We start from the raw sequence: 16261 nt of genomic DNA, 5'->3' as shown, positions 1-16261 counted from the left end.
AGCCAGTGCAGCTAGCTAGCGTAGCGAGTTAGCTAGCTAGAAGGTAGCCAGCGGTTAGCTTAGTACCGATCGGCTCCTTTACCCCCACTTTTGCTCTCATTTTAAAATTTCATTGTCATCGACGTGGGCGAAATATCAAACATAAATGTATAAAGTGTGATATTATTACGGTGGAGGTTCCAAACCCGTATTTTTTGGTGAGTACTGGATCGATTTGTTATCCTGCTAGCATTAGCATGAACGACCATATCGATTACCGCTGGTGGCTAGCGTAGCGTCACAACAAAAGGCACATAGGACCTTTTGTCTTTGTTCTGTGGCTCGAAGTCCTGGTAAATTTGTTTAAGAATTACGTATATGTATTGTGTTTACATGCTTTCTTTTGGCCTTAATGTTAGAAAGGTGTTTACCAGCCTGTAGCGGCCCTTTAAAATGGGTGTGTAATGGTTTATACGGGACATTTTCAGTGTTAAATCCTACGCGATGAGCACCTAATCTGTAAAGTCGCCGCTTCGCAGCTGAAAATCAACAAAGTAGGTTATTAGTTTTATTAATATTCATATTTTGGCCTTTAAACAATATAATAGTTCTATATTTGTGTAAATTACGCCCACGGTTTAGCCATAAGAACGCTTAATCACATATATTTTGCTAGCTGTTAATCTGCTTTTATTTAGATACCTAGATAAATGTCTGATCTCTCAATTATCAGGGTGTGTTGCCTTTGAATGGGGAAAATGTGCAATGGAAAGATAAAGTCTATTCCAAATGCTTTTGGGGCCCAAACCTCACCCACCAAAATAGCCTTCTTGTTGCTGCTAGTACTGACTGTACTTTCTACTGGACAAGGCTCAGGTAAGATCCAGAAACAGTGATTCCATATTAATGCAATGCTTTTTTAAAATGATAATATTACCATCTTAACAGTGTGACACAAATGCTCTCTCTGTGTTTATTTTAATCATTAAAATGCTGTCGGATTATCTTTGTTAGGATGTATGAGGCCGTACATGGTCCAGAACAGCTGGGTCAACCTCACCGAGACCAACAGGGGCTCCTTCCCAGTGGGCACAGTTCTGCAGTATAGCTGTGATCCCGGCTATCTCCCAGATGGACCCAGTATTCTCACCTGCACTGCGTCAGGACGGTGGTCCTCTGAGCCCCCTCAGTGCATACGCAGTGGCGGTAAGACACTACATGCGTGTTTAGTTTAATTTGTAGCCAGCTAGAAGTAAAACTTTAGGGTTTTTTTTGTCTTCTTTAGCATGTCTACCCCTCTCTAAACCGGAAAACGGGGGTTACATGTGCCACCCATCCCCGTGTCGACTCTTTTCCCATGGCACCATTATTGAATTCTTATGTAATGAGGGCTTTACTCTGAGTGGAGATTACCCCTACTTGACGTGTCAAGATGGACAGTGGGACGGTCCGGTGGAGATCAGTTGTGTAAGCAAAGGTTGGTCAGTTTTTAACATATTACTAATGAGCTGCAATGTTTCACTGAAAGTATCAATAATTCTGGGTTGAACTGCAAATTGTCTACAAAATCAAAGCAAAGTTTTACTGTTATTAAGTTAATTTAGTTCATTTTTTTCTCTTGATTTATGTAAACACTATTATTTACTTAATTATAAACTCTTCCTGTTGCATTTTTTTTATTTTCTTACTTTTTTTAAATACTTTTTTCAAATATGATTACGCAAAATAACCTTTATTCATAAAAATATTTATGAATACAAAAATATTGAAGTTTAAAAACTTTTTAGTGCTAAATCACTGCAAAATTATCTAAAGATTAGGTATTTTATTTGAACAAATGGTCTTTTTTGTCAGGTTGTATAAGACCCTCCATGGTACAGCATGGCTCGGCTAATCTGACAGACACCAACACCAACTTGTTCCATGTGGGAACTGTACTGCAGTACAACTGTGACGCTGGGTACCTGCTAGCCGGACGCAGCATCCTCACCTGCACCACTCTGGGAGACTGGTCCTCCCCACCTCCTCGCTGCATCCGCAGTGATGGTAGGTTTTTAAAATCTGACCTTTTTCCTTTTAAGAAAAAAATGGTTTGTTGTTTTGCAGAAGTTAGCATGAAAACTGTGTTTTTACGTCACTATTACAGAACAGAGACCGATCTGAACTCTGCAAATTGAATTAATTGCAAAGATTCGGATGCAGCACTGTAACTGATTTCATTTCTTTCCATTAACAGCGTGCCCGCCTCCGCCTCAGCCAGAAAATGGAGGTTACACGTGTCACCCCTCGCCATGCAGATGGTTTTCTCACGGCACTGTCATACAGTATTACTGCAATGAAGGGTATACCATGAAAGGAGATTACAAGTTCCGCACATGCCACTACGGGAAATGGGATGACTCGGTGCCGGTCAGCTGCGTCCCCGAACTCGCCAAAGGTAGAATAAACGTTCATTGAGGTCCTTTATCAGGCTGTGTTGTAAACATGGTTTTGGAATTCAATCCTGTCTACTGAATCTTAATTTGATCTATTTGTATTGTCCTTTTAAGGTTGTATCAGACCGCTGTTGCTGCACGGCTCATCCAATGTGACAGACACGAACAGGAACTTGTTCCCAGTGGGAACAGTGCTGCAGTACAGCTGCGACCCCGGTTACCTGCTGGAGGGATCCAGCATCCTCACCTGCACCTCAATGAGACACTGGTCTGCTGAGCCTCCTCGCTGCACTCACACTGAAGGTAAAAACGCACCCCCTTTTATCATATATTTGAATATGAATATCCATCTAAAAACATAGTGGAATAATCATGAAAAATACAAGGTTTCTGCAGCTCAAAAATAATAAAATGATATTTGTAACTTTTTAAAAAAGGGTCATGTTTTCTAAATAAAATAGTTGAGTGTCTTTAATTTACAGCTTTTAAAAAGTGATAAAAGTTAATTCAGAAGTTCTTTTGTTTTAAAAACATCCAGAATTCATCACATCAAACCGTATCTCCCTGGTTTGTGCAGAATTATGAATGCTAGAGAACCTGGAAACCAGGAAATTTCACAATAAAGTGTATAATTTATTTTTAAAATTAAAATCAAAAACCGAAAATATAAACAGTCTGTAAAATGTCATATATTTTTTAGGTGGCTAAAAAGTCCTTACACACTTTCTTGTCATTTTGTGGTCTTCCAGTTGTTTTTGAGAAATGACTGTGCCTTTATTTTTTTAAAAGAACAGTTTGATTTTTTTCTCCCTGGGCAGGATGCCAGCCTCCGTATCAACTAGAGAATGGGGGGTACTTGTGTCATCCCCCTTCATGCCGAGTGTTTCCTCATAGCACGGTGGTTGAATACTTCTGTGATGAAGGTTATGTTCTGAAGGGAGACTACAAGTACCTCACCTGTCAGCTTGGACAGTGGAACAGCCAAATTAAGCTTAGCTGTGTCATGGAGCAAGGTAAAAAAAAAAATTAATTAAACTCGATGAAGTTTTATTTTTTATTTAAATTGCAGATAGAAGTTTGAAATATTCTTCTGTCTGTAGACCGTCATCCGTCTTTGCCTTTGGGAATGCCAGCTTTATCCATAGTCGCCTCCACAGCGAGCTCAGTGGCTCTCGTCCTGCTCCTGGTGGTGCTGTTTGTACTTTTGCAGCCAAAACTTAAGTCCTTTCACCGGTGAGTAAAAGCTTCAAATGTAAACAAAAAAAAATGGGATGTAGAGCCTCAACGATTCTTCGTTCTCTGTTCAAAGGCGTGATCCAGGGGTGTCGGGTCAGCCAGTGTCCATCATGGTAGAGGGAGTCCAAGTGACCCTGCCGTCCTACGAGGAGGCTGTGAGTAACAGCAGGTCTACCGCCGTCGGCGCCGAGAATCGGGTCCACATTGTGCTGTCTGAGGGTCAGCACGCCAGCGCGCCGGAGGCTGGCCCCTCGAGGCCGTCTAACCTCAAACAGCATCAAACGGAGGCCGCAGAGACGCAGCCTGCGCTGACGGCATCTTCCTCCTCGACACCGTCGTCATCCTCCGCCTGGGCTCTGGACCACGCAGGTGCAGCTGGAGACAGCTCCGCCCACAGAAGACCGTCTGCGGGCAGCGATCAGCAAAGCCTCTCTCTGGACTCTGAGATGGACTACTCTGATGGTCAGTACATATTTATAGAATTATTCTGTTTTTGTTTTGTTTGGAGCCTTTATTTACTAAGAATATGATCTGTTCCTGCCAGATATGCCCTTGCTAAAGGAGGCCTGAGACCCGCTGCAGCCTTTGGACTCATGGTTTGCTTCTCAGCTTTACTGATGAGCAGGAGATCATCGACACCGATCAGCCCAACACAAAGGCTCCGATTGAGCTTCAGCTTCACAGTCACTTCTGGATAGTAATAGTTCATCTCCCTAAATGAGCAGAGATTCACGTGTACATACACATGCGTGCGTTTTTATAGGCACTCCCCACTGTGCATACTTTTTTTTTTTTGTTTTAAGATCTGAAATGTCTGGAAGGACGAGATTAGATGAGAGGAACGAGAGTACACGGTGGAATTTGTTCTATAAAGCTGCAAACTCGAACTGGGATTTCAACCGCCGTCTCGTTTAAAGTTACTTTCCTTCAATTACAAGAGCTCATCAGGTAAGATTTAGTTGCATGGGGGTCATAGAGCCCGAATACTTTAGTTTTTCATCTTAAAGACCCACTCTGATCATCTTTTGATCGATTTTAAAAGCGCTCCCAGTGGTCTTTTAATTATGATGATGCTGTTTTTAGCCAAAATTTAAAAAAACAAAAAGATTTGTTTTATTAGTTTTTGCAGAATGACTATTGGTGCTAAGCAACCCTCTCCTCCCTAAGTTACTCATAACTGAGAGCCATCTGACTAGATTACAGCCCCTCACCTAATAATATCAATGCAACAAAAACGGTGAACTATGGCTGGAGCTATCCAGCCACAAACTCGGACGAGAAAAACAAAGATGTAAATGGTTCTAGTCCTCTACAAGTGGCTGTATCGGAATGGAGCAGAGCAGGGAGATTGTGGTCCATCCATTTTACATCACTATTACAATCTCTCATATGGCTTTCACAACAATTTGAATAAAGAAATACTCCAAAACAGAATGATTTTCTTCAGAGATGTCCTCTACTATCATAATAATGCTACTCGAACATGTTAAAAACACAAATTTCATCGGAGTGGGTCTTTAAGCTTTTAGATCAACCATCCCAACTCGTCGAGCAGGTCCGCTTGCACAGTCATCACAGTTTTCCAAATCTATCCCCTCTTGATGCTCGTCTCCCCCCTCCTTCCCCGATGGCCTTAGCTTTCCACTTCTATGCACAGGTGTATAAATAAGGAATATTTAAAGTGAATGTGAGTTAAATGCCTCCACCGCTTAGTAATACTACGTGTGGCTTTTGTCAAACATATCACTTGTAAACAAAGGAAAATATTGTCTTGTTAATTTATTGAGGCTCCTGAGAAATTCTCGATTGAAGTCAAAACTTGTATGTAAAATATTAGTGCCCAGAATGCTGTTGATCAGCTTTGGCTTCTTCTAATGCCTCCACTGTTCATGGAAATGATTCAATTGTTGGTTTTTATTTTTGTTTCATTTCTATTCTATTGCATGTGGGGGAAAGACATCGGGCACCAAAAAAGTATTAAGTGTACAGATTAGCATATTGTTCGGTGTTCTTTCCTTTTTTTTTTTTTTGACTGCCTGTTTATTTTACTATTTGGATTGAGTAATTATTTTTTGGATTTGTTCGTGAAGATAGTATTTTAATATTTAAAAAAAAAGGTTTACATTGTGTTTATTCTGTATATATCCCATCAGTTTGATTAAATATAATTTGACATGCCAAAGCTTTGTCCATCTTTTTTTTTTCTCACACTAACTATAATTGTTCAAGTTAAATTTGAGAAACTAATTCAAAAAACGAATTAACTAAGAAAATGTTTTACTGTTGATTTTATATAAATACACAGATCCCATGTTGTTGAGTCTCTACAGGCTATTTAGCTAGTCTTTAGTCCAGAATGAATAATTTATGGTTAATCTCTTCTGTAGTCGTCTTCTGCTGACCACTCCTGATGCTCCTGAAGGTGCTTTTTCTCCTCCTCCTCCTCTTGTTTGGCGTCAGCATGCATGTTTGCGTCTTTATCTGCGTAAGAGAAATGTCTTTTATCTGAAATCCAAATACTCTGCACGAGCGTGCTCATCTGACCCAATCCTCTCAGCAAAAAACAGGCCGACAGCTGTTCCACTCACCCCCAGCTGGTGGCTTTAGTCTTTGGTACAACGTGAAACAAAGGGCCATGAGAAGAGCCTCGCCGCACTGGAACGCCACGTAAATCAGAGGGAAGAGGAACATGGGGCCAATGACCTGTGGAGGAAAGGCCACCTTGAGGATGGCGGTGCACAGCTGGATGTTTTGAAAGCCTGTTTCCATGGAGACAGTTCTGCTGCATCTAAATGGAAAAGGAGATTCGTAAGTGTTACATTATGCTCTGGGACACTCTTTGCATTTCATAATAAAAAAATAAACTAATTTACAGAAAAAAAAATAAAAGGATTTAGTTTGATTTTAATAAAGACTAGTTAGGAGTGGTTAGACTAATCTATTGCTTAATGTATGTTTATAATACAGAGCATTATCTTTATTAAACACCTTAATGAACCAATAGTGATACATTTTAGCCTAAAATAAATAGGAGAAACCATCTAACGGGCATTATTCTTCACTTAGTGTTATAATTATCTTTCAATAAGGTTGACAAAACCACGTAAAACAGGAAATAAAGTATTTCTATTCCTTAAAAACAATAAAACATGCTTGAAATGCTTTACAGAGGGTCTGCAACCTGAGGCTCCAGAACCACAGTTTTTCCCTACATTTTTAGCTTTAGCTTAGAGGGAAAATTAAGGGAAAACTTGGTTTGTAGTTTGTTAATTTTTGTAAGTTAATTATGTCAATAAATGAGTAATATTATGGTAAAAAGTTCCATCTATTACTGGAGGTTTATTGTCATTAGTTCTTGACGTATAGAATAGCATATAGAATTATTTAAAAAATTGAATTTTCCACCAATGTTGTCTTGTTTACTAGTAAACATAGAGAAAAGATAAGTCATAATGATAGAAAATGTCGCCGTTCTCGCATTTTTTACTTGAGTAAAACTGCTGCAACAGGAGGATTTTATTTGACACAATGGGTATTTCGCTTTGAAAGAAACTAGTATTTGCTGCTATCAAAAGTAAAGCAAATTTGAGTAGTTAAAAATTATAACAATATTGCATTTCAATTATTGTAAATGTTATTATCTACATTTTTAAGTTTGTGTATTAATGGCCACAAATAAACAAATAAGGTGTGTTTTTCTTAAGAGTTTTGGCAGCTGCTTGATTAGAACTTGAAACTATTGATATATGGGCATTAAAGGTTGAAACCCCCAATGCTAGACTGTGTTAAATGGTTTCATTTAGGATTTGACGTTATTAACAAAATATTTTTGAAAGGGAACCCTCAATATTACTTTTTTTAAATTTATTATTATAAATGTTAATATGTTAGTGAAGCTGGTTAAGTTGATATTTCAGAAAAATCATGCATTTTGTGGTACAAGCACCAAATTTGTCATGGATGTTAGCTAAGTTTAGCATTAGCACGTAGGTAAAAGAAAAAATCAAAATGGCAGCCATTTGTACAGATGGAAGCCATCTTTAAAAAAGTTGTCACATAAATATTCAATATATATTTGCCTCACTCTCAAAGAAATATAGGCTGTTCAAGCACAAAATATGGTCTCTAAACTTGAGGGGCAACTATTATAGGCTATGTATATTACTTTAATCTTGGATTTTCTCAAGGCTAATGTGCTTTTCTGAAAGAGGGAGGTGGGGTATATCACGCTAAAGTTGGTGCTTGTACCACAAAGTACAGGATTATTTTAATAACCGCCTCCACTATGTGGACATTTGACGGTTAAATTTGTATTTTCATTGCAACTCCTGATAAAGCTGCTAGGATTAAAATTAAGGACCAAATTAAAAAATTAGTAACGATTTCTGTCATTTTTAGCTAGCATGTTGAACAAAAACAGCGTGTAGACTTGTCCGTTTGATATTTTCACTTACTTTGGGCTGAGCTTACAGATGACAGACACAACATATCCCAGTGTGAAGCCGATCAACGGCATCAAAGCTGCCGTAGTGAGGACATCTACCATGACAATCATCCATAGGACGTCCTTCACAACATAGGCCGACAGAGCAAGGAGACCGATGGAGGAGATCAGGAGAATCCACATACCCGTCTGTAGAGAAAATAAAACAGTTGGTTCAAAACATGATTTCAGCTTCGCTTCAAAATATTATTTTTTATTTCCATCTGAAGCAAAGTTTCTTGAAGAAGATCAACATCTGGTCTCAGTTAGGAGTGAAAAGCTAATTACTTCCTGTTGCACAAACCTTTGTTTACTTGGACCATAAGCTTCTCCCACATTGTGCAGAATGTGTAAACAACAGTGAGACTGAATGGATTTGTGTGTGTGTGTGACTTTATTTTCCAAACCGCAACTGACCTATAAAAGAAGTTCTGGAAAACTTTAGGGGTCAAGTCTCAAAACTCTGGTTTTTGATGTGTGGAAGTTGTGTCACCATTTCAAGAATCTTACTTTATTCACGATCGGTGAGTATTTTGGTTTGTAGTGGTTGATGAGAATGCCAATCGTGCAGGCTACCAGGGTGCAGAGGAGGGTGGTGACGATGCCGACGTACGGCACGGCGTTTTGCAGCCCGGGAAAGCCTTGGCAGAGGATGCAGAGCAGCAAAGGCATCAGACCCAGAGCGGCAAAGTTGGAGCACGTTGTCATGACGATGCTTGGAGGAAATAAAAGCATCACTTTGACACCCTTTGTCAGACACATTACCAGGAAAGACTGCCTTACCTAAGATTCATGTCACCTTTCACAATCAGAGCAAAGATGTTTGATAAGGTCCCTCCAGGACAGCAGCCACAAATGAGCACAGTCACTGCCTTTATAGGATCCATCTGCAGGACTTTAGCCAGAGAGAAGGCTGAGAGGGGCATGACGAAGAACTGGGCCAGCAGCGCAATAGCCACGCCTTTGGGTTTGAGGATGTGCGCCTTGATTTTGGAGATCTCCATGGTGCAGCCGAGCGAAATCATTGCGATGAAGAGAATGGCAATGCTCAGAAAGTTTATGACCATGTTCACGGCTCTGAAAACGGGGGTGTCGCTCATGCTGCTATTGCCCGAGAGGCCTCCGTCATTGTAGATGTGGACTCCGTTTGTCACATTCATTGTGGCAGATTCTTCAAGTTTCTATTTGTATTAGTTTGAATCTGTCACACATAAAGAAAACACATGAAATGTTAAAACATTTTTAGTATGGTTCAATTGAAATAAAATTAACGGATTGGGTAGATTTTCACACTTCATTTACATGTCATAACTACAGAAAGTGACTTTCTTTTTACTTTTTGGGGGGCACAAAATAGCTTTATCACTATTTTGACTGTAACTTCAATTTTAAAACAACTATATTTAAAACAATATTTAACAAATAAAGATGTTACTGGTAAAATAATCAAAAATATTAAATCCTTTTTTTAAATATTTGTCTTGAAAATTGCATTACAGAACTCCCCTTACAATGGACACTGTTTTTGGATCTTTGCCTCATATTAAACAACAGCTGGAGGACAAACAAAGTTCATACATTGTCTATTTTTCTTTTTCAAAAAGCATCTACGTCCAGCTGCACCACTAGACTTCAAACAGCCCCTATAAGATTTTACAATGAGATATGATGACATGACATCCTTAACATTCAGGGCATGCCATCTCCCTCACATACATACCAAGTAAGCACTTCAACGTTTCAGAACCGGTTGCTTTCAACTCTGCATTTACTAAACAGAGATTCAGATTTTTGTCTGACTCATTTTCCTGAAAATTATTTTGTTTTTTTCTCTTCCTTAAGACCTTTTATATCCAAAATCAATCACAAACATCCTTAGCAAGGTGTATTGAAACCCATCTAAAGGCTTTTTTAAGTAAACTTAAGTAACTTACTGCATCTTAGAGTATGGAAATAACTCAAATCATTAAACAGAAACTTGATTAAAAAAATTATTTATAATAAATGTATTTATTAGACATATAATAATTTGTGTGACAAATGTTATCAAATTGTAAGAGTTTGATCTCACTTTTGCACACATGTCACACTATTTTGTTTAAAAAAATATGCATTGTTGTGCAGTTTTGGTTCCTAAAACTAACTGCTGGATTTTGGTTTAGGTGCTAAAGAGACCAAAAATGCATGCTAAGATAAAGTGACAAAGCAAAAAACTCCCAAACCCCAAATTTTAGAGCTCTGGTCTCTCCGTTTTCACACCAAAACCGAAAGAACACAGTGTTCTCTCACACTCGTGGACTCAAAAGGAACTTTATCACAACTGTACATCTCGGCACAATGACATTACGCAGCAAAGATCTTTGTGGTAGCTTAACAACTAAAAAATAAAAACAAATGTGTATAAGAAATAAATTATAAAGGTGAATTTCGATTTTCAAATTAACTAAAAAAAATACTTAAATCATTTTATTTTGCTTTTTACATTTATCACCACCTTTCAGCCTTATAAATCAAGCTGAAATAACCAGAGTTGGGAAAGTTATGTGCATTTAGTATGTTTGTGATTTAAAATAAAGATTAAAATAGTAACCATAACACAAAAACCGCAACATTAACATATATTGTGTAAGCTCCAAACATTTTAATTAAATAGTTATTTGAATTGGCTTCAAAGCCTGAGCCACATCTAGATAAACATTCAAATTGTACACAAATTAGGAGACCTACCTTCACTTTTTTAAAAGCGAAACGCCTGCTCCAAGTGACAAAATGAACTTTCTTGCCTTCAGGTCAATGCAGCTTCAAATAGTGTTCTCCCAGACAGTGTTCCAGTATTGCTTCCAATTCTTCTCTTGCCCCCCTGAATTTAAACTCCTTTGTCACATGGTCCATGACAACGTGAAAGGTGTGAAGTGCAATCTGCCTCCAAGGAGAAAATCCTTAAGCAGGAGTAAGACTGATTTAACCAAAAACATATAAAAGAAAAAAATAATATTTCTTCTTCTTTATTTTTCTTTTTTTAGTATTTTTGGTCCACTTTTGTACTTTTCAAGATGTTGCAGGAAGGTGTGTTTGATAAGATAAGATAAGATAGTCCTTTATTCGTCTCACAGTGGGGAAATTCCAGTGGAACAGCAGCAGCATTACAGAAAGAAATAGAGAAAAAATTAGAAAATGATTAGACAAGTCACATATTTACAAAAAATCAGATCAAAATAATAGTGGAGACCAAGGAAGAAATTGCACCAGAGGGACGAAGCATCTATTTAAAAAAACAGAACATTCGGTCTTTTTTACAATGGCACACAGACATGATGTTCTGTAAAGCATTACGTAGAACATGATGACTTTAACACAAAGGCACAAGGCTGCCAAACCCTAGTCCTGCACGTTTACTTCTTACTTCTCTCCCTTTCCTCCTTTGCTTCTGATTAGCTGACTCGGGTTTCTACTTGTTCTGATTTACTGAGTATATTTGATGCAGGTAATTATGGAGTGCAGGGAAAACTGGAAGCCCTCAAAGACCAGGATTAAGCAGACCCATATTTGATAAATCAGAGTTTAGCGTGTATTTTCCCCAACATAGATTGATTTTGAACTTGTGAAATGTGTTTTATTGAACTTTTTCAACAAGTTAAAGGACTAAGGTTTCTTGGTAGACTTTTTATATTCTAATATTTAACAAGCAATCTCTTGAAAAAAATAAAATATTACAATATTTCAACTTTTATTCAAAACGTGCCTACTGTTAAATGTAATCAAAGGCAGAAATGCTCAGGTTTTTTATGATGACGTTCATTTTTAAAATCATCTCACATGGGGATGATGCCAGGCTGATATGAGTAAATCAGTAAAATTCTCCTTTTTTGTGTTTTACCGCTCGTGTAATCAGATTATCACACACTATCAGAACTCAGCTTTTTACTAATATCCCTGAATTTGTGCTTTGCAGCAAATATTCAAGTGAATGTGCAGTCCTGCATTTTTTGCTCTTATCAGAAATTTAAAGCAAGGTATTTTCTATGTGGATTTTAAAAAAGAGAAATAACCTGTGAGGTTTGTCAAATGAAGTAATCAAGAAATGGTTTATATTGCAATAAAAAAAATATGACTGTTAATACGATCAATGAATCATCTTTGTATCCTTGTTTCATGAAATGATAAATTACATTTATTTCAGTGCTTAGAAAATATTTGCTGTAATTGCAATTACAGCAAATATTTCCTTTATCAGTGGAAAACTGCTTTGCAGTGCTGAAGTGGCGTTTTGGATTGTGATGTCTTGCTGCAGAGGGTATTTTAGTGAAAGTGTTTAGTGTTGTGTTTAGAGAAAAGCTATGGGTGGTATGTGGGGGAGGGCAGCTGAAGTGAGCAAGACGCCATCTGGTCCCATAATCATATGTTGGACGATGAACAAGAAACTGGTTCCTGCTGCACACAAAACGTGCATATCAAAGCCACAATACAGCAAGGAATTGCACACACCAGTTCAGATTAGGTGTAATTATTAAAATTTACGCGTGACCTCGAATGCATAGTTTTTTTCCCTAAGATAAATACATAAAATCAAACTTTTTGATGCTATATTTTACGGGGTTATATAATGCAATGCAGAATATAATCCTCCGGAAATAATAATCGTAGCCTGTCCTAGCGGTTGAGTTTAGTTTGCAACTTATACAGTTTAGCATTATTAGTCTATGGGAAGTGTAGTTTTATTTCCAGAATTTGTAAAAGCCCTCAACAACCCATGTACTAATTTTATACTACATTTCCCACAGTGCCTTGTTTCACTGCGCATGCGCCCTTCTTATTTTTCAGTCCATGTGTAGGCGAATCACGTGTAGAAGAGGCGGTTGGTCGTCATGCCTCTAATGTAGCAGAGCTCCGTGCTACATTGTATCCGCCTCCAGTTGTCGCTGCATTTTGTTTTGACAGCTGCTTTTTTTCTCACACATTTTTTGTTTTACCGAAGAATGAGCGAAAATGATGACATCGAAGTCGACAGCGATGTAGGTGGTTCGTTTTCTCGCGGACGGTAGCTCACCTGCTAGCCGAGCTTAAACCTTCGCCGAACGAAGCTATCTGATTGTTTTAGCGAGCTAGCTTGCCGAGTTTCTCGGCTAACTGCCGTTTTTCTTTCGATTTTGACTATTATAAATATAGCCGCTAGTGTTACAGTTTTACATTGTGTTATCTTAACTAATCGGTGGCTTTTTGATGGAATAAAAAATGTACTTCCGATGGTATATTAATACGTACATTTGGGGAATAGGGCGCACCATTTTGCGCTCTTGAAGCTGTTTGATATTAATTGCCCCTGAGGGACAGCTCAACACACATCAGCTTGTTAAAAATAAATCTAAATCACGTTTTAGATGCCTTAAATAATAATTAAATTGATACAATTGGCTTGTTTTTATAAAATACACCGTGAATTGTGAAATAAGGCTTTAGATAAAACGTCTAAATCTACTGGTGGGGTCAGGACAGCTCATCCGAGACGAGAGCAATGACTTATTTATCCTCAAATAAAATGCTAAAGGCTGTATTCGTGAACGTAAAAGCAGCTCTTTCCCTCCACGAACAAATAGGCTAATCCCTTCTCGTGCGGATAGCTGCTTTTTGGCACGATTGCGCCAACATGTGGGTCTCGATTTATATATATGGGTTTTTTACCAGTTAAATCGCGGGTTTTACTCCAATGTTTGTGTAAGCTAGCGCTCGCGCTCGCAGCAGGACGGGCAGAATGGACTCTGTCCGTGTTCTCGCTGATCTCGTGTCGCACGTACAGCCAGACCTCGCTCGGCATTAAGCGTCGGGCTCCATCCAGCATGGCTGCATGATACTGGGAAGCAAAACAAAACGGATTCTGCAACGTTTGATCTCCATACACCATATGGAGAAATACAATCCAAGTCATTCTCCCTCTTATTGGGAGATATTTTCTAGAGCAGCCTAGTGCTGTAGCAGCACTCATACAGGCACTTTGTATGGTGGTTTATTAGAATGTGAGTCACAATTAGTCATGCAGTGTGGTGAGAGCAATTGAAATGCGCTGGGTAGGGCACATTTCCTCATTGTTTTTTCTAAACAACTTGTTTTTCTGGTCTGCTGTCCTTTTTCTGTGAGCCCCACACACAATTTCCAACCTATTTTTAAAGTTTAGCAGCATATCTCAATATGATTTCATATGTAATTCCTTTTAGTACATCCTAATCAGTCACCCTGCTGAAAGAACGTCAGGCTTATCTCCACTTTTCTGAAGGAACGTGACTGAATTTGTCATTTACGAGTCTTCTATTTTCCATTTGCTGTAAGATAATTCAAGAACGTTTTTGCTTAAAATATAACTTTTTACCTAGATTAATTCGTCAAAATATAAAAAACTAAAGACATTATCATCTGTTTGCAGTTTTGATTGCAAGATTGATAAGTATAAGTCTTCTACGGTTTCATACGGGTGATTTTTGTTCATGATATCAAATATCAGGTGTGTAGTTTGATCAGCTGATGCCTGAGGTGACGGAGGACACCATATGTTGGCTCATAGGTCTTCATGAATAGAAGCTACAAAGCAAACAAATGACACGTCTGTAAATATTTGACTTGCTCTACAGCTTCATGTTGTGCTTTAGTTGACGTCGATCTGCTTAAGGCTGCAGTACCAAAACGCTGCAGCAGGTGAAACTAAATGGTATTGATGTTTTTTATGGAGGTGCGCTGCATAACGACGGTTCTGTCTTTTGCAGGCGGACAAGCGAGCACATCACAACGCGCTGGAGCGCAAACGCAGGGATCACATTAAAGACAGCTTTCACAGTTTACGGGACTCTGTGCCGGCATTACAGGGAGAGAAGGTGAGGCCGGTCGAGTCCACGCTGCAGCTCTTCTGGATCCCCTTTCATGAAAGCTGGTGCAGTCACATCCTAACATGCTGTACAATTTTATAGAATTTATTAAAGAAAATAATATTTGTTTTAGTCATTGCTAGCAAATGATGCCAAGGATGTAATGTATATATATATTTAAGTTGTAATTTATAATTACACATTTGGAATTTCAGATAATTAAAGATCAGCAAAAGCTGTTTGTTGATATTAACTCATTTGGGGTTGAGGCTGCAGCTTTTCCTTTCAGAGAAATGATATGTTTATATATTTTTTCCACTTTCTAATCTCGCTTTATCAATTTTGGGGTCATTGGGTTGCTGGAGCCTATCCCAGCTACTGTTGGGGAAAGGCGGGGTACTCCCTTATCAGGTGTCTACTGTGTCCCAGAGCCACACACTTACACATGCACATCTAGGGACAAGTTATACTCATCATCTAACTTATGAGGCATCTTTTTGGACTGAGAGGATACAGACTTCAGGGCTGGGTATCACCAAAGATTTTTTAATTCGATTAAATTCACCAGAGTATTGATCGATTTGATTCTAAAAATTTCTTTTTAGATATATTTTTTCCCCCCAATTCTTTCAAACCACTCAATTCAATTAGATTGAATTTAATTTTACACGATTTACACATTGAGACACATTTGTTTAGAAAAACATCAATAATCTATTCATGTTTTAACCATATTCATATTAATATCTGATACAGTTCACATACTGTAAAATTTATCAGTAAAATTATAATGAAATTGTTAATTCCACACAGTGTTACGTGGATTCTCAAACAGAAGCTACAACAATTGTTCTGCCTCTCCTGGAGGGCGTTTCAGTTTGGCCACTAGGTGGCAATCGCACTATAGCATTACACCTTATTCCAGAAGAAGAAGAAAGTATTATTTAAAAAAAACTACTTTAGGCCACAGACGGTTACTTTAAAGATATTTACCTAAAAGAGTTAGGAAAATTCATGCCTGTGAGTTCATAAAGATGTTCATTTAGTCGGGAATGTATGTTTAGGTTGACTGAGCGTTAGCATTAGCTGTCCTGAGGGAAATCCCATTATACATTAACATCAAGCTAGCGGACTGCTAGCCTTATGCCTTAGATTAATCTCTACCTATATTGATCTATTAAGCTTAGATCGATTCAAATTGATTCATCGATTTTATCAACCCAGCCCTGGTGTAGTGCTAACCACCACCAGTTTTTTTTTTTTTTTTTTTTTTTTTT

General features: G+C 38.2%; 3 protein-coding genes across 5 annotated transcripts in view; 2 read left to right on the top strand and 1 right to left on the bottom strand.

The window, feature by feature from the left end:
* The first annotated feature begins 25 nt into the window (after window positions 1-25).
* LOC112156984 (sushi domain-containing protein 4) lies at window positions 26-5832 on the top strand. 3 transcript variants are annotated; one of them, XM_024289583.2, is made up of 11 exons: window positions 28-197; window positions 713-855; window positions 994-1185; window positions 1265-1456; window positions 1834-2025; window positions 2216-2416; window positions 2529-2717; window positions 3233-3427; window positions 3515-3647; window positions 3724-4112; window positions 4195-5832. In XM_024289583.2, exons 2-11 carry the CDS (start codon window positions 729-731, stop codon window positions 4218-4220), a joined length of 1836 nt encoding a protein of 611 aa, XP_024145351.1. In that variant the 5' UTR covers window positions 28-197; window positions 713-728; the 3' UTR covers window positions 4221-5832. The 3 variants fall into 3 exon arrangements, with proteins under 3 accessions (XP_024145180.1, XP_024145351.1, XP_024145260.1); XM_024289412.2 differs by having other exon boundaries at window positions 26-197; window positions 3724-5832; XM_024289492.2 differs by lacking the exon at window positions 28-197 and adding an exon at window positions 297-533 and having other exon boundaries at window positions 3724-5832.
* On the bottom strand, window positions 5667-11096 carry slc10a1 (solute carrier family 10 member 1). The gene is made up of 6 exons (XM_024290053.2): window positions 10861-11096; window positions 8917-9334; window positions 8644-8848; window positions 8105-8283; window positions 6239-6438; window positions 5667-6131 (listed from the first exon to the last, which is right to left on the bottom strand). Exons 2-6 carry the CDS (start codon window positions 9291-9293, stop codon window positions 6022-6024), a joined length of 1071 nt encoding a protein of 356 aa, XP_024145821.1. The 5' UTR covers window positions 9294-9334; window positions 10861-11096; the 3' UTR covers window positions 5667-6021.
* Window positions 11097-12956: 1860 nt separating this feature from the next.
* The window catches only part of LOC112157417 (protein max), a 5593-nt gene continuing 2288 nt past the window's right edge, over window positions 12957-16261 (top strand). Inside the window, exons 1-2 of the mRNA XM_024290162.2 lie at window positions 12957-13145; window positions 14886-14993. Of these exons, the coding sequence (XP_024145930.1) occupies window positions 13110-13145; window positions 14886-14993 (144 nt within the window). The 5' untranslated portion in view covers window positions 12957-13109. The remainder of the gene's footprint in view (window positions 13146-14885; window positions 14994-16261) is intronic.

The sequence above is a fragment of the Oryzias melastigma genome, linkage group LG22 (genome assembly GCF_002922805.2).
Source record: "Oryzias melastigma strain HK-1 linkage group LG22, ASM292280v2, whole genome shotgun sequence".
NCBI classification, from domain to species: Eukaryota; Metazoa; Chordata; class Actinopteri; order Beloniformes; family Adrianichthyidae; genus Oryzias; species Oryzias melastigma.
The sequence above is the reverse complement of the archived record's forward strand: the minus strand, read 5'-3'. Positions and strand labels throughout refer to the sequence as shown.

What these genes read in the sequence shown, in the direction of transcription:
- LOC112156984 (XM_024289412.2), top strand. Translation starts at nt 729, where the DNA reads ATGGGGAAAATGTGCAATGGAAAGATAAAGTCTATTCCAAATGCTTTT. An exon ending in TTCTACTGGACAAGGCTCAG is followed by an intron (nt 856 to 993) that starts GTAAGATCCAGA and finishes TATCTTTGTTAG; the next exon opens with GATGTATGAGGCCGTACATG. An exon ending in TCGCTGCACTCACACTGAAG is followed by an intron (nt 2,718 to 3,232) that starts GTAAAAACGCAC and finishes CTCCCTGGGCAG; the next exon opens with GATGCCAGCCTCCGTATCAA.
- slc10a1 (XM_024290053.2), bottom strand. Translation starts at nt 9,293, where the DNA reads ATGAATGTGACAAACGGAGTCCACATCTACAATGACGGAGGCCTCTCG. An exon ending in AAAGGTGACATGAATCTTAG is followed by an intron (nt 8,849 to 8,916) that starts GTAAGGCAGTCT and finishes ATTTCCTCCAAG; the next exon opens with CATCGTCATGACAACGTGCT. An exon ending in ACTCACCGATCGTGAATAAA is followed by an intron (nt 8,284 to 8,643) that starts GTAAGATTCTTG and finishes TTTTCTCTACAG; the next exon opens with ACGGGTATGTGGATTCTCCT.